This window comes from Astyanax mexicanus, chromosome 6 (assembly GCF_023375975.1).
Source record: "Astyanax mexicanus isolate ESR-SI-001 chromosome 6, AstMex3_surface, whole genome shotgun sequence".
Taxonomy (NCBI): Eukaryota; Metazoa; Chordata; class Actinopteri; order Characiformes; family Acestrorhamphidae; genus Astyanax; species Astyanax mexicanus.
The window spans coordinates 15672045-15695459 of NC_064413.1; the positions used below are offsets into that span (position 1 = coordinate 15672045).

The following is a 23415-nucleotide window of genomic DNA, read 5'->3' on the forward strand; positions in this document are numbered from 1 at the left end:
GATGATCACAGTCATTAAACCAAGCTGAACTGCTTGATTTTCTTTTGCACCAGGAGTGGCATAAAGTTATCCAAAAGCAGTGTGTAAGACTGGTGGAGGAGAACATGTCAAGATGCATGAAAACTGTGACTAAAATCCAGGTTTTTTTCACCAAATATTGATTTCTGAGCTTTTAAAACTTTATGAATATGAAATTGTTTTCTTTGCATTATTTGAGGTCTGAAAGCTCTGCGTCTCTTTTTTTAAATAATTTTTTCATTTTCGGCAAATACATGCTCTAAATTAAAATATTTTTATTTGGAATTTGGGAGAAATGTTGAAGTGGTCTCTTATTGTTTTTTCTAGAGCTCTATGTAGGCAGTGGACAGGGTCGAGATAAACCGGCTCACGTGCAGGCGGTAGAGGGCGCGCGGGTCTTTTATTTATGTTCTGGTTTGGTCGTCTGTACAGATCGCCTTATTGGATGGTTGAAGTTAATACTCCTTTTATACTAATAAATTGTTGTTTTAATAATGTGGTTCAGACTTATGTTGTAGGTGAAGTAAAGCTATTTAAAATCCATGCTTTATTATTTATTATTTTTTTTACCTTTGGATTATCTCCTGTGTTAATTCTGTCAGGCATATTAGCTACGTGGAGCCGCTGTGGGCCTGAGTGTGTGTGTTTGGGGTCCTGAGTCAGCGTGGTGGTGCTGCTGTGCGTGTGTGTTGCGTGTTTTGGTCAGTAGTGTGGCTCTGGGAGCTCCTGGGCGCTCCTGGGCGCGGCGGTGCTGTGTTAGGGGCGTTAGGGGAGTGTGTGGACCATGATGCCGGGGGAGAAGCAGGCTGAAGCCGGGGGAGAGGCCTCTGAGGCCACTTCAGGGACATGTGAAAACTGCACCTTATTAAACCGGGTGAGTGAGTTCTGCTCTCTGTAAGCTCAGTGGCTCAGTGTGTGTTCGGGAGTGAATGTGATTAAAACATAAACAGAGCTGACAAATTAAATATAGGTAAATTGGCAGTTTAGTTACGTGATCAAAATAAAGCTGTAAAATACAGTACTGTATTTATGAAACTAAAAATGTCCATGTAAAAAGTTGTTTTCAGGCAATATGCTGTTAGTTAGCTAACCTAACTATCAAACTTTCTCCCACAGCCCTTTCCCTCCTCTACGTTACGTTATTTACCTAGCTAACCTACCCACCTAACCTAACACACCCCCTTCATCTTTATAAAGGGTCTAAACATAGGCTGGTGTACATGAGTGGGATATAAGCTGCATTAGAGCAGAAATGTTGCAGTAGCAGTCAGAGCTAGGTATCAGTTTAGTATTTGAAGAGATGTATAAAGTACAAGAGATCCAGACATGAGACTTGGAAAAAAGTGAGTTAAGTAGAACATGAAGTGTTTTTAACCCTTTCAGACCTGAATTATGTTCCAGTGATTGGGAAATATAAGAATATAAAAATGTTTTTTTTTTTCTGTGATGGTTTTTTTCTGTAATGGTTTCATTTAAACTCCAATAAAAAATGAAATCCAAACACCTAAAATATTAATTGCATTGCGTTGTTTTATTTTATATTTGATATTGTCCTTTTTATGTTACAAACAAAAACAGTAACTTAGTGAACATAAAAAATAACCTTAAAGTGTTCTAAACAACAAAATTATTAAAAATTAGCTCTAATTTTGCCTCGTTGGCTCTAGTGCTGTGTTTTCATTGCTGTGGGCGGAGCTAAGCTACTGTTGGCTGGTAAGCTTTTTTATTTATGTGGCTCATGGTCTATTTGGATGGACAACAGGTCTTAGTTAATGTAAAATAAAAAAAATAAAAAGTCCACTTAAGTTCCACTTAAGAGCAATTACTAAAGTATTCAACATTTTTTTTGTACTTAAGTATTGCAAGCAGCTTATTCCAAAATTTTGCACTAAAAAGTAGAAGTAGAGTATTTTGTTGTGTAGTTATTACAGAAAGCAGTGGAAAGGTTGAATATGATTTTGTTTATATTACTTCTGATTTTTAGACTAAAGGATGCTCACATTTCCTTTGGCTGTAGCAGCCGTACACGCCCAGGGATGTACAGGATAGATTAAATAAAGCACATGAATATGGAGTCTTTAATTAACTCTCTAAACAAACTCACCCAAATGAGACGCTAAACAGAACCGACAGCCATATCCTAGCAAGCCATTAGGATGTTTTAATCGATTCAGCATAAAAAGGTCACTAGTTGGTTTATCGCTATTGCATAATCAACTAAAGCTGATTATAAAGTGTTTCATAAAAAAAAATAATAATAAACTGATTAGATTACCTTAAAACACTTAGCTTATAACAAGCAAAGCAGCTCCAAACCTCAATACCACTTGCATGCGCATGCACCCCTTCTCCTTACACAGAGAAGTGCAAAGACCCAACTTTACATCATCAATAAACAGAATACAAAATAAAATGACATTACTATTCCTGTAAATGACTCCTTAACCAAGCCACAAGTGGCCTTAGTGTCTTATTTTGGTTTAGTCTGTAATTTAAGTGCAGTACAGTTTGTATAACGTCATGGCATTGTACATATATATACATATATATATATATAGCCACTACTGGAATTATCACTAATGGGTTCACTCATAAATGAGAAGTGATATTTTGTGATTACTTTCCTGTGTCACTAAATGTGAAGTTCCTTGCTATCACTGATTCCCTCCTTCATCTTCATCTTCAGAGCCTGGATGAGTACATGGCTGCCTTGTTGACACTGAAGCAGAAGATTATTGACACAGAGTAAGTCTTTTTGCTGTTTTTCTTCCTGTAAAAGAATGTTGGAAGTATAATATATGTCAACAATCTGTCATTTAAATATTTGCAGTAAAGTAATAAGGTTTGGATTTCCCTGTAGAAATGACAAGTTCTTGAAAATCATACAATGTATACCACAATTTCCATTTATTTGCTAAATTAAATCCATTGGGGTAAAAAAATTACAAATAAATTGTGCAATTATATGTATTTACTAATTGATCCAAGTGTTTTCTAACTGACCGGAGAAGTTGGGTCTGGTTGACTTGCGATTTATACACTGAAAGAAAATATAAACTATACACTTTGGGATTTGCTCCCGTTTTCCATGAGCTGAACTCAAAGATCTTTTCCCATGTAGACAAAAAAGTTAAAGTCAAATTTTGTTTACAGTTGGGTGTAAATCTGTGTTAGTGAGCACTTCTCCTTTACTGAGATAAACTATCCACCTGTCACAGGTGTGGCATATTAAGATGCTGATTAGACACTAGAGGTGTGCCAAAAAATCGATTCACATAAGAATCTTGATTCTCATTTACTACGATTCAGAATCGATTTAAAATGTCCCAAAATCGATTCTGAGGGGCGGGTTTTGGACTGATTTTGGGCTGGGTATTTTTGTTGGACCTGGCAACCCGCTTGTCCCTTCAAACCGAGGTCTTCCAGACCCACACAGAGCGTAGTAGGTGTTTGAGAATCACCGGTAAGATGGCAGAACAAGCACTATATTACCTTAGATTAACGTGTAGTTTTAATGTTTTATGGCAGAATGCTTCATAACAAGCATAAAAAAGATCGCTAGTAGTTAGTTTCAGTAACTGTTAGCTAGCTAACAAGCTAACTTTCCAGTTCCACCTTAAATAACGCTACAGGTGGCTGCGGGCTGCAGCATTTAAGGCGGAACGGAAAAATAACAATAAGCTAATCAGAGCTCATTTCAGCTCCTCATCACAGAGGAATTAAGGAATGGACAATATGAATTAATTTCTCCACCTCCTGCCCCCTTTCTGAAGAAATACAACGACCTTAAATTAACTAGTTAATCAGCAGCTGCTCCTGAACTTTAGCGCTCCACTGCTATCATCACATCAGCCCAGCAGCGTCACCTACACACCACCGCTAGTAGCCTGGTAATAAAGCAGTGTTATTTATTATTTATTTATTGTTCATTAACGTCATTGTGATATCCCAGTGATTCCTCTGTCACTGAGGACCCACATTCCTGCACATTTTATTGTTTTTGTAACACATTACTTGCTCCAGGACCAGTGTATATTATGGAGGGTTTTTTTTTCAATAAGATTCATAAGCCAGAAGCAGAAATTTTTATAATTCAAATCGTTTTGAATCAAAAATCGATTTTGAATCGAATCGTGGCCCCCAAAATCGGAATCGAATCGAATCGTGAGATAGTAATCGATTCCCACCCCTATTAGACACCGTGATAATTACACAGGTGAACCTTGGGCTGGCCACAATAAAAGACCATTCTAAAATGTGCAGTTTTGTCAGAAAGCTTGATGCCACAGATGTTGCAAGTTTTAAGGGACCGTGCAGTTGGCAAGCTGCCTGCAAAAATGTCCACTTGTGCCATTGTCCGTGAATTGAATATTAATTTCTCCGTCATAAGCTGTCTTCAAAGGCGTTCCAGAGAAATTGGCAGTACATCTAACCAGCCTCACAACCGCAGACCATGTGTAACCACACCAGCTCAGGACCTACATTTGAAGCATCTTCACCTTCACCAGATTAACTGAGACCAGCCACCTGTACAGCTGCTGTAAAAATCTGTTTGCACAACCAAATAAATTCTGCAAAAACTGTCAGGATCCGTCTCAGGGAAGCTTATCTACATGCTCGTCGTCCTCATCGGGGGCTCTACCTGACTTAAGTGGGCAGTGTGGGTGAGCGGTTTGCTGATGTCAAAGTTGTGAATGGAGTGGCCTGTGGTGGCAGTGGGGTTACGGTATGGGCAGGACTATGTTATGGAGAACAAACCCAGCTGCATTTTTTGGATGGAATTTTGAATGCACAGAGATACCTTGATGAGATCCTGAGGCCCACTGTTGTGCCATTTATCCATGACCATAACCTCATGTTGCAGCATGATAATGCACGGCACCATGCTGCAAGGATCTGTACCCAGTTCCTGAAGGCTGAAACATCTCAGTTCTTGCGTGGCTAGAATACTCTCCAGACATGTCACCTATTGAGCACATTTGGGATGCTCTGGATCAGCGTATACGAAAGCGGGTTCCAGCAACTTTACACAGCCATTGAAGAGGAGTGGACCAACATTCCACAGAATACATCCAACAACCTGATCAACTCTATGTAAAGGAGATGTGTTGCACTCTGAGAGGTAAATAGTGGTCATACCAGATACTAGGGGTGGGAATCTCCAAGCACATTACGATTCGATTACGAATCAGAGGACTGTGATGCGATTATAAAACGATTATCAATGCATCTTGGTAGTACATTATCTGTAGCAATCCATAATTATTACATTTTATTTCCATTTTAAAACTCCATTTATTTTATATTTGTATTAAATCAAATGAAAGCAATATGGCAAGAAGAGCACACATTCCAGAGAACCGAACAAAGAAATAAAAAATTGAAAAAAGTGCACCTGTGCCAGAACCTCTAATAAAAAATGTACAATTTAGCATATTTTGAATAGCTAATAACTTAAACACCTCCCTTACATAAAAATAAAGATTCCAAGACTTTAGTCTAAATATTAAGCATGAAAGACAAAGGTTGCTGTATACAAAATCAACAAACAGCCTCCATACAAAAAATATGTATCTGAATTAACATCTGCAGACAGGAGAGTCAAAATGCTGGGTCCCTTCTTATTGCTGCATTAGCTGTACTAAGATATACTCTGTGGAGAGCTTTGCTTTCAGATTTTTTACAGCATACTACAATGTTAAAGCTAAACAATAATTAAAGCAGCTGTCATACAAAAAAAAATGCTTAATAGATCAAAGTACAATTAGGTCACTGTGTGGTAATGCAAATGTACTTACTACTTAGTGAGTGCTAATGTGCAAGTTCCTATGAAAGAACATATGATTCTGTGGCAATAGAAGTCCAACAAGTTAGACAAGTTAGAGCAATATTACCTGGTTTCTTGAGTGACTCAGTGACTTCAGCTTCGGTTGTGTTGGACCAGTGTGAGCAACTGAGCGCGGCTACTCCTCCCTCCCCACGGCGCACTCATTTTTTACATTCTCAGCTAACGTCTAGAAAATTGATTTTGGTAATTTGGAATCGATTCAGAATCGTCCATGTTCCTCGTGCGATGCAACTGAGAATCGAAAATTTACCGCACCCCTACCAGATACTGACTGGATTTCTGAACCCCCCAGATTCTTATAATACTGTAAAACTGCACATTTTACAGTGGCCTTTTTACAGGTACACCTGTGTAATAATGTGTGCCTAACCTGTGTGTCTATTCAGCATCTTGATATGCCACACCTGTGACTCGTGAATGGTTTATCTCAGCAAAGAAGAAGTGCTCACTAACAGATTAATTCATAACTAATTAATAAATAACTAAATTCAGCTCATGAAAAATGGGCGCAAAACCATAAATGTTATATATATTTTTGTTCTTAAAGAAACAGAGTGAACTATTGTGGCTTAATTCTATTAACAAAATTACTAATATTTTTATTCCTATTAAGTCCATAACATAAGGCCCCCTAAGGGGAATGTGATTGGTCAGGATGCTCAAAGCACACAATAAAATTACATGGTTTGAGGGCTCATTTGAACATTGTCATCTGTGATATCAGCACTGCACTGGCCAGCATTGACCTGCTAGCAATAATTGAACACTAAAACACTTGTTGTTGTTGTTTTTTTTGTTCCAGCCACTTCTTGAGTGAGTACAAGGAGAAGTGTGATGATATCCTTTAAAGCTGTAATATGGTTTTATACCTGTAATGTGCTTTTGTCTTCATGTTACATTAAGTCACAAAAAGAGCTTCAATAAATATAGATCAGGAACCAGACCATGTTCTAATAAACTCTCTAGAATTTGTTGTTTTCTAACAGCCCTCATTTATTTTTAGAAGAAATACACACCTACTGACAGTGGTAGTATGATGTCCTATATTATTCTCATATATCTCTGATAGAAGAAGTGATTGTGTGTGAAACGTAGTATAATGTATTGGTAAAGACGTGCTTGTTGGGCTGGTCTTTGGTGTCTCCAGTGTTTTTGTCATGCTGTGTGTTTTCCTTAACAAGTTCTTACAGCTTCAGAAATCCCAGAGGTAAGACATTATTCTATGTGTATGTTGTATCTATATACTTGTGTTTGGATTTATAAAAACAAAACTAGAGATTTAAACTAATTTGCCTTAATGTTTGCACTAAGGTTGTGAATATGAAATTATGTACAATCATCTACATCTACAGTTGCATCTGTCAGTTCTTAAAGGAGAACTCTGGTGTAAAATGGGCTTTTGGTGTAGTAAAACATGATAAAAAGTACTTACCTTTTGATGAATAGCACACCTCTATTCTCCCACAGTGTTCCAGAAATTTAACAGTTTGTCCAAACCCCTTTCAGACTGGGTGACACAGGGGCATAATTTGCCCCAATAAGAAGCTTTTTAACATTTAAAACAAGTCATTAATAACTTAAAAACTGCAGAAGAAGCTTATTTAAAAAAAACAACACTGTTTACATCTGCGTAGGCTCTGCATAGTGTAGAGGCCAGCACCAGGATTAATTTTGGAGCTCAGAGCTAAAGCTCACGTTATAGGATGTAAACCAGGGGTCGGCAATTAGTTTTGGCTGCGGGCCAAATATTTTCCAAGCCATTGCGTGGCGGACCACAAAAAAAAAAAAAAAATCTGTTTTTGGAAAATGAAGCAGGTAAACCCAGGAAGAAAGGAAAAAAAAAATAAATAAATAAACACACCGCTCCTCACGCAGGGATCCAACCCGAGTCGGTAGAAGTGAGGTCCAATATACTTCTGCTGTGCCGGCTAGTGAACTGAGATACAGCTGGGAAAAACGCCTTATAATGAGATAGCGATCCTGAGAACGGGTGGAAAAATTAGGACAGGCGGAAACTGAAATCACGCAGAGCGCGACAGAAAGACTGGGGAGGCGTGTTAACTGAAGTTTGCCAGAGAAGCATTTTATTTATTTATTTTCATTATCGTTTATTATAGTTCAAACAACCTCACAAACTGTTAAAATTTCTGGATCTCAGAACGTTGTGGGAGAACGGAGGTGTGCTATTCATCATAGGTAAGTACTTTTTTATCATGTTTTACTAAACCAAAAGTCCATTTTACACCAGAGTTCTCCTTAAAAGGTGATTTTTTTTTTAAGGCAGGTAAAATTTACTAGGGAACGAATCTGAGCCATTTTGATAACCGCCAAAATATGATGGCTAGATGTCTGGGTTAGAACAATTCAAAAACATTAGACTAGTCTTCTAGGGGGGGTTCCTGGTATGCTGTGGTCATTATCTACCAAAGGTGCTCACATAACAAGACAACCCTTGAACTGGCGAAGGGGTCAAGGGTACCTAAGGTTTATTGATGTGATCCATAGAGGTCTCACCTCACAGCTTACAGTATTTGAAGAAATTGCTACTTAATTCTTGGTGTTTGATACTACAGGATAGTGCTGGGCGATATGTGAAAAATCATATATCACGATATGGAATTTTTTTTCCGATAACGATATATATCATGTTATACCACATTTAAGTAATTTTTCAGTTATTCTTCGAAAAATATGACAAAATAATATAATTGCTTACTTTTTTCCAACTTTATTTTCAGGTGACATTAAACCCAACTTTCACAAATGAGAATTTCTACCTTTTTAGTGCAGCAATATATATGTATCAAATGAAAACAGATTAGGTAGATGCAGTAGCTAATTTTTTCAAAAGAACAATGCGTTTCTATTGTTCAGCTCTCATGAGTTTAATACGTAAAGCATGTCGCAAACCGGCGTGTCTGCGCATGTGAACTGGTGTGAACATGTGAACATGTCCGTCAAATAACGTAAAGCAGGGGCGTTGTTGCAAAACCACATTATGAAGCTTTTTTTGCCAAGATTACTTTATCACTGTATAAAAGGATTCTATGCAAAGTGTCCACGCCAATACATTTAATCGTAGCCTACTTTATATATTTGCATGAATAATTGATGTAATTGCTGTAGAGACGATAGGGACGATAGAAGGTAATTAGCATGATAGACACTTTTCTATCGTCCCCGTGATATTTATAGTCATATCGCACAGCACTACTACAGGACATCTTCAGAGATCATTTATCATTTTAATATGTGATGTCCTTCTGTCTGCAGAGAGAGCAGCAAGCTGCACCTGCAGTTGGAGGAGGTACTACTGAAACTCGGCCCTTTAGAAAAGCAGGCCGTGGATTTCGAGGCAGTCAAGGCTGAACTGGAAGAAACAAAGGTGAGTTACTGTATGAACCCTGGCACTTTGTGAAGCATTCTGTAGAGCAGTCTGCTGGTTAAGAACCTGTGCTGTTTTGCATGATTCATTCTGCTCCTCTGTTTCTCTCTCAGGCTGCTCTGAAGTCTTATCAGCAGAAATGTGAGGAGGTGGGCAGTTTGAGGGAGGAGAATGCCAAAACACTCACTTTGTAAGGAACCACACGCTACAGTGCCTTGGATTACTTGTGTGCATTTTTTTTAAATCTGCTTTGCTTACTTTGTTTATGTTCTCTTTCTCAGGAACGAGAAGCTGAAAGGCAGTCTCCAGATGGCAGAAGGTACAAAAAAATCAATTCTCTTTATTACAGCTTTTTTTTACTCAAATACTATTAAATCTGAATACAATCATGTTTACAGCAAGTAAAATAGCTGTGTATGTTTGTGATATGTTAGTAGGAATAGCTGAAATGGTAATCAAGTGGTCCAAAAAGGAAAAAGAGCAAATCATTTATACTGAGCAATAACCAATCCTATTTTGCTCTTCTGTGATGTTAAAATGTTCAGTATTTAATAAATACTTATAAATTGTAGTTTAGCTCCAATTTATTTTGTTCTCTCCGAAAGTGAAACTGGCAAAATTAATAGGAGCCTTTGAATAATTGTTTTTAATATTTAGCTTTCGGTCAAATGTTTCAGATATGGGCTCAGACACAAATGTTACTTTAGTGCTGTTTGCAGATGTAATATACTTTTGTCTGTTTAGCAATAAGCCTTGAGCCAGGTGTGATGTTTATAGCTTCAGTACAAAACTAAAAAAGCAAATCTGATGATTTAAAATGCATCCTGCCTAATAAGATGAAAATTTGAATTTGAGAGATTCTTAGTGTCATAAAGGCCAATGTTGCATCAGAACATCTTCTGCATGCATCTTCTGCTTGCTTGCTTAATGCTCATGTTCTACCATTTCTCCCAACACAGATGAAGCAAAAACCCAACGTCTAGAATATGCAATGTTAAAATCTGAGAAGGAAACCCTAGAAAAAGACCTACAGAAAACACAAGTAAGATTTGGCACTGTTTCTCCTTATTAATACATACTTTTTTGATGTCTATTTCTTTAGTGATTATTTATTCTCTTTTTTCCTCTTATTTGTAAAGGATAATCTCAGGATAAGTCAGCAGGCAGTGGAGGAGGTGGAGAACCTGAGGTTGCAGAATGCCAAGACATTGATTGTGTAAGTATTTGTGTAAAACTGAAACGCACAGCTGCTTCTTTAAAAGACTTTTGTCTTTTAGATGTCTTTTGAAGTCCTCCCTGTAAATGGTCTTCTGCTGTTATTTATTTATTTTTTTCCCCCAGAAAAAGTAATCTTGAAAATCAGCTTCTTCTGCTTGAAGGTCTGTATTAATTTTCATTAATGTTCTGTCATACAACTTGTAATACAACACAGATTGTTGTTGAGGCAGCAAAACGTAATGATACAAGTTATTATTACTTTTTTATTGTTAATTTGCTAATCTTGTTCTATTTGTGTTCATATCTAGACACAAAAGTTAAACAAAACAATGAAATCACAGATCTGAAAAGAGAAAACTGCAGGCTTGAAGAAAACCTCGGGAGAGTGCAGGTGCCTGTTTTGTATTTTATTTAGTTTTTTAATGTTAAAATGACAATGATTAAAAACGATGTACACTATGTACGCTCATATTTGTTAATGATACTGTCTGAAACAATTTATTTCAGCTGTAGTAGAAATGCATTTTATGGCCCTGGTGTGGGGTTGAATACTTTTTGCAAGTCATTTTGTTTATTAGTGCATGCTATTTACCTTACAGGCAAAGCTTGAGCAATTGGAAAAAGAAGTTAAGAAAGGTAATGGACTAATCATAAGTGTGATAGTCATCACATTTCCATATAATTGTATGCAGTATCTGTGTAGACTGCATATTAACTTTTTTTTATTTTTTAACAGAGAAAAGAAGTATATCAACACAAACAAAGTTGGAGCCAAAAATTGATAAAGGTATTAAATGTAAAAACTGCTACCCATTGCTTTAAATTGCCTGTAAAGCTTATTAACTGAATTTATGTATCTTTTGTTCCTGTTTAGCTAAAGTTAAAATGCTCCTAGAGGAACTCTGGCATAGTTTGGAACCACTGTCCCAAACCTCAGAAATGCTGGACTTAAATGGTAATACATTTATTTTTCTTCTAGTTTTTTCATGTTTTTTTTTTATATTTCTTATTGCTCTTTTATATAAACCCATTGCTCAAAAAGTAACTTTTGTATTTTTCCAAACTGCAGAAAATCAGCACTTATCCACCGTATCAGCAGCCAGACTGGAAAGACATCCTCCTCAGTTACTGCCAATCAGTCCTTGCAGAAAGCAGATGCCACAATCAGCTACCTCAACTCCTGCTAAAAGAAGGTCATGTGACGCACCAGGGGCATTCGGTTCTACGCCAAAAGCGTTTCCTGATAAGAGTCAGTCTGAAGCTTCTTTTCTTGAGGAAAACAGTCGGAGCGAAGAACAAAAGAACGAGAAATCAAAAAGGGCCAAGAGGAAGAGGAGCCTGGGGTCAGAGGAGCATCATCAGAGTAGTACGTTGATTGACACAGCCAGCGATCGCTCCTCAGACAGAGACTGCTGGAGGAGCACCACAGATGTGTGGGAGATTCTGGACTTTTTTAAGTCGGTACCCACAGCTTTGTCGCCATTGCCTGTTTCTAATGAATTGGTAAGAAGCATGCTCAATATTAATATGGCTACAGTTGATCAGCCTTGCCCTCAGAGAGTCAATTTTCCAAGCCTCCAAATTTCATTCTCATTTTGCAACAATGTTTAATAGATGTTGACCTTTTTTTAAATTCAAGAACCTCCAAAGCTTGATTCTGACCTCTGAATCAAATTGTCATAGGGTATTTGCAAATGCACTTATGTAAATCTCTTACTGTACACACACACATGGCTCATATATCATATATCGGGTAGATCTGTCATCGCAAATTAGTGTTAATCATTGTAGGTAGGACAGAGATTAAGCCTAGCCCTAGACAAAATTTTCCTTTTAAAAATGCTGTTTATTGCCAAAACTAGGCTCAATTCATGTTTAAGAGACTGCGCCATGTTTGTTGGCAGTGCTAACATTAACTGTGTTCAGCAAACATTGTCTTGATAACTAGAATCAGTCAGCGATTTTGAGTCTATCTGCATGTCAGTTGCTTTTAATTTTGTGTCAGGTGTTAACTTTTTAAAAATGAGGGTTGTAAAACACTAAAAACTATTTGTTTGCATGTTTTATCATTTAATACACTGACATGCAAAAGTCAGGGAATATCCATCTTATTAATCCATTAATCAAGAACAGTTATCTCATGGAATTGCCTGGGAGCACTCGCACCTGTATAAATTGTGAGTGAGGTTAAACAATGACCAATGTGCTCATGGCAAGGTGATGTGTATTATCGAATTATCAGAGTATGAGCGAGGCCTGGCAGTTGGTGCCAGATGGATAGATTTTGCAGGCATTTAACATTCTTTGATCCACAGTGTCACAGGTCTAACTGAATTGCAGCATATTCAGTGCATACATATGAACTGCAAACAATTAAGTAAATATAGTAAATGGGGAAAAAAAAAACTTAAACTTAAAGACTTTTTATATTTTAAGAATATTGCAATTGTCACAATATGGAGGGTTTTATTTTTTATTGTTTCAAAAATGTTATCGATATTATTGTGTATGATCTAACATGGCACACCTGTACCACACACAGTGGAGAGTAAAGTGGGTGGCAATAATTGTGACCAGCGGCTTTTGTCTAGGCTTGTCTGTGTAAACGGTCTCAGAAATCGCATACACATTCAATGCTGTGGGCACCAAATAAACAGCTCTGGAAAAAAATCAGTTTCTCTGATTTTGCTATTTATAGATATATTTTTAGTAAAATGAACATTGTTGTTTTATTTTATAAACTATGAACAACATTTCTCCCAAATTCCAAATAAAAATATTGTCATTTAGAGCGTTTATGTGCAGAAAATGAGAAATGGCTGAAATAACAAAAAAGATGCAGAGCTTTCAGACCTCAAATAATGCGAACAAAACAAGATCATATTCATAAAAAATTAAGAGTTCAGAAATCAATATTTGGTGGAATAACCCTGATTTGTAATAACAGTTTTCATGCGTCTTGCACACTGCTTTTGGATAACTTTATGCCACTCCTAGTGCAAAAATTCAAGCAGTTCAAATTTGTTCAGTTCAAATTTGATTTTACCAAATTGAAAACCTCTGGTATATAATCAAGAGGAAGATGGATGATCACAAGCCATCAAGGCTTGTGATCATCCATCTTCCTCTTGATTATATACCAGAGGTTTTCAATTTGGTAAAATCAAAGGCTCAGATTTTTTTTTATGGTCTCTTCTTCCCCCCCCCCCCCCCCCCCAAGATCTGTATATCCACATTCATGTCAGTGCAGCATTCGTTAGCTTCCATTGAACATTGCAAAGGTCCTACAACACAGTACTAGTTCTGGACCCATGGCATATCAGGGATTGGAAGTGATGAAAAATGTTCTGGAAAAATCCTGGAAAATGTTTTCCTAAAATTAGCGGGAGGCACCTTGGCTCTATCTCTTACCCCACCCCTTCTTTTCGAGTGTAACCCTTCCCATTGGAACGGAGTTATAACAGAAAGGGGTGAAATCCTCCCCCTAAGAATTGAGACAACCGTTCCAGCACCTGTTTCGTCATCAGGATAGCTAAAGTTCAGTAACCTAGCTACTGCTGGTTAATTAGTTAACTTTAGGGCTTTATTGTATGTCTTTAGAAAGAGGGGAGATGGTGGAGAAATTAATTATTATTGCCCCTTCCTTAATACCTCTATGATGGGGAGCTGAAAATAGCTTTGATTGGCTTTTATTTTATACATTTTGTTCGTTCCTTTCTGCTTTTTAAATGATGCAGCCCCTGCTGTCTGTTGCACTATTTGAGGTGAAATGGGAAAGTTATTAAGCTAGCTACTGAGACAATCTACTATAAACTTTTTTATGCTTGTTATGAAGAATTCGGCCATAAAATATTGAAATTACACATTAAACTATGGTAATATAGTACTAATAGTCATTTTTTTAATAAGGACCTTGGCCAAGGCGTGAAATGGGATTGGGCCGGAGTCTTGCTAGTGTCAGACTTATTTAGGAAATGAGAACAGTTAAGTAATAAATTTTATGTAGTCAAGTTGCACAGTTTACCTCCTTAACATTTCATATCCTGTTTGTTTCAGGTTGAGCTGGATGAAGATATATCAGCATCAGCTGTAAAGGAAAGCTCATCAGCCATTAATAATGATGGTGAAAAATTAACAGTCAAGAACACTGAGCCAATGCCTGTAGAGGATGCTGAAGTAACTCCATCTGTCAGCGCCTCACCTGGCTCCATTTCAACATCGAGCCTTGCAAACACAGAAATGTCATCAATTCCTCTGGGGGCTGGTCATGAAGTCACTAACAGCTTTTTGTCAGATACCCAAGAAATGGAAGTGAATGAACTGTCTGAGGCTAAGGAGGTTTTGGAAGACGTGAAGCCCAATGAAGTTTCATCAGCAGGTTCACAGAATGGACATGAAATGGAATGTGGTACAACAGAACCAGTCCCAGAATCAGCACACTCCCAGCTGAGCAATGTGGAAGACCATATGAATCTTATCAACATCCAGACACAGTCTGTTGGCAGTAAAATCCCTGATGCACTTTTTAATGATGTTATGAGTAAAAGTTCAGATACTGGTAATCATCTTATAAGTCATGACCACAAGTGCCTTATTGATGATGATGCTGATAAATCTATTGAGCCTCTTTCTGTAGCTGAAGCAAATGGGACTGATGATGGTTCTGAGATTCATCTGAATTCAGAAAGAGAAGCAGAAACCGAGCCAGAAAGGACAGTAGAGGAAATCCAGGGCGGCTGGACAGAAGGAAATGAACCAAAGACCCCTGAAAATCAGAAAAGTGTTGACAGAACAAAACACGATTCCTCCAGTAGCAAGATCACTGAGCTTTCATCTGGAGACCCTCCAAAGCCTGAGGAACTTTCAGATGAGGAGGAGTTCTCTGATCTGAAGAGAAAAGTTCGAGGGATTTCATCAAAGCCAAAGAATTCCCTTGAGAATTTGAACAGTGTGCCACCATCACTTGGACAGGGAAAGCCTACAGATCAACTAGAGGCAACACATTCTGAAACTGAAGAAGACATAATGAAAGTCGGCAGCCATATTGAAATCTCCAAAGCTTTACCTGTTCCTGAGAATGAGGGTGATTTTGCAAGCTTGGAAGACAAATACAACACAGACCATACTGTCGGACCCAAGGATAGCTTGGTAATAAATGGCAGCCAAGAAATGGCATCAGTAAAGAAGCTTGAAGATGAATCACTGAATCTTCTCCAAACCTCACTGACGCAGATCACTCATGTCAGTAATAATAATAATAAAAATAATGAGTTACATAAACTGTCTGGAGCCTCTGAAAACAGTGATAAAAAGGTTCCCAATATTCTTCCTTCTGAAAACAGTGATGAAAAGGTTCCCAATATTCTTCCTTCTGAAAACAGTGTTGAAAAGGTTCCCAATATTCTTCCTTCTGAAAACAGTGTTGAAAAAGTTCCCAATACTCTTTCTTCTGAAAACAGTGATGAAAAGGTTCCCAATATTCTTTCTTCTGAAAGCAGTGTTAAAAAGGGTCCCAGTGTTCTTTCCTCTGGCCTAAAGGAGCATAGTCCAAAAGCAATGGACATATGTGTTGACCATCGAAAGGATCAAAAGGAGGTTTGTCTACAACCTCGGATTCCAGCTGTCCAAAATCCAGTAACATTGCCTGGTATAGATAAAGAACTGAACCCATCACCTCTTACCATTCTTACCTCCAAAGATGCACTTACATCAAGTCCATCTCCAGACTCTATTGGAAGAGTTCGAACAGAAATGGGTCCACCTCTACCTCCAGTTGTTATGCCATTGACTGCAACTCCTCCGAAATTTGTAAAGCACCATACTCCAGTTAGGCCCAACATAAAATTTTCTGCCTGTCTACCCTCAGAAGGCCAATTTACTTCCAAACAAACCAAAGAAAATACTTCTCTTGAGTCAAGTCTTCAACATGAAGCAAAAATGTCCCCTTGTCTAAACACCCCTTCACCATCCAATGGGGTTCCTTCTTCTCCACTGCAGTTTGGATCTGCAACTCCAAAACATGCTGTTCCCGTCCCAGGAAGACTACCATCCTCAGCTCTGAATCCCTCATCTCCCACAGCATCTCAGGAGAACTCCATGCAAATGCTAGACACCATGTATCCAGAACTCTCTGCCCAAGCGCGGACTCTGAACATCTTGAGAGGTAACGTTAACCTCAGCCGGGTAGGGAATGAGAGCGGAACCTCACCACCTTCTGTTAATCACATCTCTGGCAACAAAACCATCAGCTCCTCATCCACAGCCTTCACCAAGACTGAGCAGAAAGTGAAAAGGACAGGAGTGAATGTTCTACTGCCAAAAAGTGCCAAGAAGCTCAGGCTGGATTCCTGTTCGCCTAGTCCAGTTAATGCTGCCTCTCCTGTGCCACTTGATAATGATCCACCAGCCAGTGTCACAGAATCAACACGCTTGCACCCAGGAAACCGTCTGTCAGGAAACAGTTCTGACCGTCATGAACAGAACAGAACAGAAAGCCAACCTAAGACCAGAACAAATGAGTCTCAAATCACTGAAGCAATTGAAAAACTCCAGCATTCGTGCTTTGACATATTGCCTGTGATCAAGAGTCATGTGTTTCTTGGAAGAATATCTCAGGTTCCTACTCTAAGAGAGGAAGAAAAGTCTGTCATTTCAGATTTCTGTTCAAACCAGGTCAGTCTTTTTTATTGCTTTGGTGCCACATATCAATTTCAGCATCTTTGAACATGTTTTGCTGTCTGTTTAAATGTTTATGCCTAACTCGCGACTAACACGTGTGAAACATGTAATTTAGTCTAATATAAGCTATCTTAATATGTTTCCAGACACCTGGAAACCAGATTTTGGTATGGATTTAACTTTCTCACAAAACCTAATTTGTATGGATTTGTAAGGCTTTGAAAACTGGTGCGGTCACTATAAAGAGCTGTGGACATCCCTACTCAGATGTTCTGCTAATATATCATGTTTTTTTTGGTCACAGGCTGACATCGCCTATGAGCTATTCAGTCAGTAATCATTTGTTCTAAGATCTTTTCCTGACCGCAATAAGGTGCTAATACTAGCCAAATTTGTTGTAAGGCTTTTTTAGCGTTTTGTCCCTTTGAGTTTGAGTCTTTGAAAATTTTCTTGGAATAAAATCTGTGTGCAAGTTGTTCAACATAGTGAGAGGATCATTGTTTTTGATACTGTGTTCCAGCTTTGTATTTAGGTCTGTTTTGCCTGTTACACTAGCTTCTCTAAGAATTTGACATCAACGTTATGTGTGGGATCACCCACTGCTGGGCTGGGATGCTTACACAAGCATTTTAGAGCGTTTCTGAATCTCTGTTTTGGTCTTTGCCATGTGGTGACAGATATTTTCAGAAAATGCTGGAAAAAAACAATATCTGAATCAATTTTGAGACCTTTTCCTCACTGCAAAATCCCCTAATCACTGTATGGGGTGCATTTTCCTACTGATCCTTTCTTTTCTGCTCCATGACCTGGAAACTGGATTTGTGATGCCATCTTTTGTGACGTCAACTGTCCAACTACCTGAGGATATGAAAGAAGCCGCTTAAAATAGCCATTGAAGCAGGGCAATACAACAGATTTTGAAGTGACCTCAAATTTAAACATTCACAGTTAACACAATTAATTTGAAGAACTAACCGTTTGTGTGAAGCAACTGTGATTGGCTCAGCAACAATAGGGTGGAGCTGAAAGCAAACGTGATTGGCTCAGTTTATCAGTAGTCTTATTTGAAAGGGATCTGCTGTCCCATTTCCCTAATTACTGATTATTCTCTTTATTCTGTCTGCTCATTTCTGCTCCTCCTTTCCTCCATAGTCTGTTGGAGAAGGAGAGGAGGAGTAGCAAATGATTCTGAATGTAGCCTGGTTTCTTCTGAGACATCCCCTGACAGCAATTGATCCTACTCATTGTGTCATTTTTTTTTTCCTTGAAAATATCCGTGAGAGCAGTTGGTTCTAGTTGCTGTGTTGTTTCTTCTAAACACCATTGACTGTGATTGGCCCTAAAACACTTCCACACTTCCATTGTGCTGACTGTAATTGGTTCACATGGTTGCTTGCATCACTGCATTTTTGCAAATTCTTCACCTTCACCAAAAGTGTACTTCTTCTGTTATTTAAAGTATACAGGCAACTTCTCAGTACACCACACAGATTAATCAGTAAAACTGGACAGTCTATAATGATCTGCCATAGAATGTTTATTTTATTCCAGAGCTAATGTTACAGTATTTGGTGTCATTAACAGTGGATTTGTTAATAGAAACAGTTGCATGCTTTTTCTTTTTATTTGTTTAGCATACATTTACCAATGTACTCATCCACTGATTATTGTATAATTTCTTTTCTGTCTTGATCAGTGGTCTGCAGACGAATTCATGTCCGTTATCTTAACTAAACTCAAGGCACAGAGATCTGTTTGGAAACAGGAATTTGTGCAGTCTGTTTTTAGAGTCTACACAGGCCTATGTCGTCAAAGAGGAGACGTTCAGAAAGCCCATGCCCTCGCATACAGTCTTCTGAAAGAAAGTGAGTGTACATTTCTTTTTATTTCTCAAAAGCATTTACTTTTTATTGAAATTTGGTTAGTGATGAAGAGATTGATAAAAGAGGACAGTCACTTGAATCTGCTACATCGAATGTTTAAAAACTTGATTCAGTCTTTTTATAGACTATTTTTTTGTCACATGATGTTCATTTAACAGTATTAATTGTGTCCTACCCACAGATTACTCTGAAGCTTCAAAGATGATTTTATTCATGCTGGCCACATGGCCAGGCGTCCTGGCCTATGAGAGCTCTTTGTGCAAAGCCATTCACATAGTGAGCAAGCTGAAAGCAGAGGGAGAGATTTTAGACTATCTTTCCTCTTATCTACACTGGGACAAGGTAAGTTTTTAGTTTTGCATATAAAATAAAGTTGGGCACTTTTTGATCAATGCCTAATGTTTTTAGAATGTGTAGAAGTGTTTCTCTAAAGATGTTGCCACCGCCTCATAGATTGACACCGCCTATTGGAGCTGACGTTCTGTGCGGCCGCCATATTGGATGGGTCTTTCATGCGCCCCAAGTGCATTGATTTGTACAGGGTCATGAAAAACCTGGAAAAGTCATGGAATTTGAAAATAGCAATTTCCAGGACTGGATAAATAAAAATACCCAGAAAGTTTTGGAAAAGTCATGGAATTAGGTCTACAAATCTTTGTGTTTCTGATTATTGATTAAGAAATTCTATTAATTCAGTAATTCAGACCTACACAATGGCACTCTCAGAATCTGACAAACATTTTATTATTAGGGATTGCGTATCAACATTTTTATAAGATTCATTTTAGGCCTACTATAATTGATTTTGATTATAGTTTTAGTTGCTTTTTGGTTTTATTGTCCATGTCTGCACACAGCTTGGTTTGTTTGTACAAATGGCAGAGATGTAGTTATGAGACAGGATGCTGTCACACATTACACATTTCATGCTGAAATACTTTGTATTATGCTCTTTAACAAAGATAGACATATGGTATGGCATATTAATAAGTTTATAAATGAATTAATTTAATTCATATTTCAAATGAACAGTAAAACTTGTAGTATATGTTTTCATTGCCCCACTTAAAAAAAAAAGAGGTCTTACTCAAGATCTGAAATTCTGTTAATACAAACTAGTTATTAAGTTTCTTTTGAAATAATGACTATATAAAGTCTGACATAGTGTAAACATAACATAAATCAAAGTTGTATTTACCTGAGTGGAAGTTAAGCTTTTCTGTCCTCATTAATAAAGTCCTGGTGCTAGCCTAGAGTGAGGAGAACCAACCAATATGGCAGTGGCGCTGGACTATGCTCCAGCCCGTAATGAGGCGTATATGTATATCATGTCTATGGCATGCGCTATGTGCTTCTCTCTTTTTTTCTCTTGGTGCAGCTGTGCAGCTATAGCTGCAAAAACAGCAAAAGCAAACCGCCTGACCTTTTTTCACCTCCTCGACCTGAGCATGTAATTCAGACCAGCTGTTTACTCTCCACTCCAGCAAAAGATGCTCTGAATATGAGCTGCTTACTCATCCATTTCCCTTTATAAAGCTACGGGTCGTCTCTCAAATATGACGTTTTGTGTTGTTGGTGAAGAAAGCAACGTTTATACGCGAATCAATTTGCGCATGTGAGGCGTTTCAGAGAAAGATTTGTTCACATTACACACAGATACAGATCACGTACATTTGTGAATGTGAACAGTCAAGATTGATTGAGCCAAATTTGATCTCAGCAAAAAATCTGAGCAACGTGGCTTGTAATGTGAACGTAGCCAAAATGGTTCCTCTAGGTCATTGCTCAAATAAACATTTATATTTCCTCTTTTTAAGTTTCTAAATACTGGTAAAATGAGCTTAAGTACATCTTGTCTAAATGTTGTACTTGAACAGAATTTTTATTGGTATTTTCTTCCAGAGGCCTCCAGATAACATCTATAAAATGATCAAAGGCACACTGAAAGCTTTGCTGGTGGATGTCAACCTGAAATTCCAGAAACACGATCGTCACGGTGAAGACCTCTGTCCCACTACCTGGGAATACATCTTTACCTTGGATCTTCTCTGCGCACATTTGGGATGGAAGTGGACTCATGACAATATCATCAGGTAATGAGTGCATGGCTTCACCTGTTTGTGCTACGTTCAGTCTTTTGGTTTTAGGAAAGCTGAGATACATATATGTGTATCTTAGTATATTTTTTATTGTTTAATTTGTTTATGTATTTTTTATACAGGAAAGAGCTATGGACAGTTCTGGATGCGTGGGTGACACAGCCCAGACTTCAGCAAACACCAGTCAGAGATGTTTGTGTGGCAGCAGTTATGAGACTAATTGGTGAGTTGCTGATTGGTTAAAAAAAAAAAAAATACACCACCCATTTTCCTCATTTGCATGTGCTTTTAAAAGTCATAAAAGTCTACAAATTATACATTTTAACTTGATGTATTATCAATAATAAATTGAGAAGGATTTCAGAATATATTTATTATATATAAATATTAAATAAAGTATCAGTAGAATCAGAATAAAATACAGATAATCAAAGGAAATAGAGTTCTGTTGCGTTATCATGATTTAAAATAAATTTATCAATAAAAGTATCAATTCTGCATAGATCGGAGATTGTGACATGGCATAAACTAAAACTTCATCTTTCTTGACAATAGATTGTTTAATTTCAACACATCAGGTATGGTTGTACACACACTGGGCAGTTTTCCCTAAGATGTTATATTAGGTTTAGATATGAAAATAAATATACGCTCTTAATAAAAAAAAATCTGAAAAACCCTGGCTGGTGAGAAATCTGTACAATTGTTCTTCAGAACGTGAAGAAAAAATGCAAGTAGCATTCTGTACCATATACATGTTTATCGATTGTTTATCTTTTTTGTGCATATTTTTTCTTCCCTTTTTTTAATAGGGAGACTTGGTCAACTGGGCATTAAGGAGAAGACATGCCAGTCTGTTCAGAATGTTGCAAAAGCGATTAACCTCTTTGGCAAACATGCAATATCGCAAGGTATGTAGTGAATTCTTGCACTTGTTAAATTAATGAAATTTAAGAATAAATCAGAATCAGTTTGTTTAATACTATCACTTGCTTTGAACTGCGTATTCTTTATTTTGCATGTAGGTGTGCCATGGGAGGTGCAGCTTTCTGCCATCTATACCATTTATGACTTGGCACCCTGCAACCCCAAAGAAGCCCTGGAGGCTTTGGCATCATGGCGTGGAGAAACCACACAGTCTGTTCCCTCAGGCGTTACCAGCTGTATCACGCAGATCGGCTGTCTCTGCCGCCAGATCAAACCATAACACATATGTGAAGCACTACCTATTTTTTTATGATTTTGTTTACATTTGCACATTCTTTGTTCTTGTCTCAGTGTACATTGTTAATATTGCTTGCTTCCTGCTTTATGCTGAACAATCTTGAGACTTCTTGACTGTTGAAACATGGTAATGCTTGTTGGCTTGTAAATTATTGTATATTATGTATCTATAAATTTGTCAAGTTTCGCACTAAAATGATTTTTTTTCTACATTTTGCTAAATGTTCCTTTATTACAGTTCTCTATTCTAAATCCTGATGATCCTATAAGAAACACCACCAAACATCCAAAATATTACAAAATATAAAATATTTGTGCAGGTAGGCTTGAGCAGTGTGGTTAAAAAAAATATTACATCACCATATTTAAAAACACTTCTATGATACATAATCTTTATTGCAATACTCATAATTACAGTCAACTTTGATTTGTAGTGACATCCTTAAAAGCTGCAGTTCAAAAATCCCTCATTGAGTACAGTGTATTTTTCTTTTCATTTAATTGAACTAGACTACTGACACTCGTTGTAAAGAAACATGGGGTTGAGTGAGTGTTTTTTACACACTGATGTTCTCCTCAATATACTCAGAAAACTATACTGTCGTTACGATGAGTCATATCAACATATTTCCCATGTTTAAGCACAGGCCAGGCTGCCGGTGTCACTTGGGACCTCTGGAAGAAACAGATATAGAAGTGGGGATATTTGGAGGACTGCAGTCCTTCAGGACCAAAACTAGAGTTTGCTATCAATATAATGTGTTTGTGCAGCGCTGAGCACGCACTGTAAACAGAGGTTACCTGTTTAGTACTGAAGGAAGGTAATGCTATGTGGTCGAATGTATGTGCATACCCTTTGTCATTAGCAGGTTTTCCTATTTTTTTGTTACAATCCCTTGTATACATACTTGCTAATAGGTCCAAAGACAGGATGCGGTTATTTAGTCTCCGTTCTAACAGTAAAATGAGTCCCACCAAATAGTTCTGAAATATGTAGCTCTTTAATTGTAGCAACCCTTGATAGTTCTCCAAACAGTATCATAAATGTTATCAAACCGCAAT

The 23415-nt window shown here is 37.6% G+C and overlaps 1 protein-coding gene across 3 annotated transcripts; it reads left to right on the forward strand.

Moving 5' to 3' along the window:
* Window positions 1-655: 655 nt before the first annotated feature.
* Window positions 656-22559, forward strand: ice1 (KIAA0947-like (H. sapiens)). 3 transcript variants are annotated; one of them, XM_049480025.1, is made up of 23 exons: window positions 656-892; window positions 2705-2763; window positions 6669-6703; window positions 7055-7073; window positions 9140-9251; window positions 9365-9441; window positions 9533-9570; window positions 10211-10293; window positions 10391-10467; window positions 10593-10630; window positions 10778-10860; window positions 11069-11105; window positions 11206-11256; window positions 11344-11424; window positions 11539-11972; window positions 14526-15821; window positions 15861-17141; window positions 18844-19012; window positions 19212-19372; window positions 20933-21123; window positions 21252-21352; window positions 21942-22040; window positions 22155-22559. In XM_049480025.1, exons 1-23 carry the CDS (start codon window positions 803-805, stop codon window positions 22334-22336), a joined length of 4794 nt encoding a protein of 1597 aa, XP_049335982.1. In that variant the 5' UTR covers window positions 656-802; the 3' UTR covers window positions 22337-22559. The 3 variants fall into 3 exon arrangements, with proteins under 3 accessions (XP_049335982.1, XP_007256898.3, XP_049335983.1); XM_007256836.4 differs by having other exon boundaries at window positions 14526-17141; XM_049480026.1 differs by lacking the exon at window positions 656-892 and adding an exon at window positions 7984-8062 and having other exon boundaries at window positions 14526-17141.
* The last annotated feature ends 856 nt before the right edge of the window (window positions 22560-23415 follow it).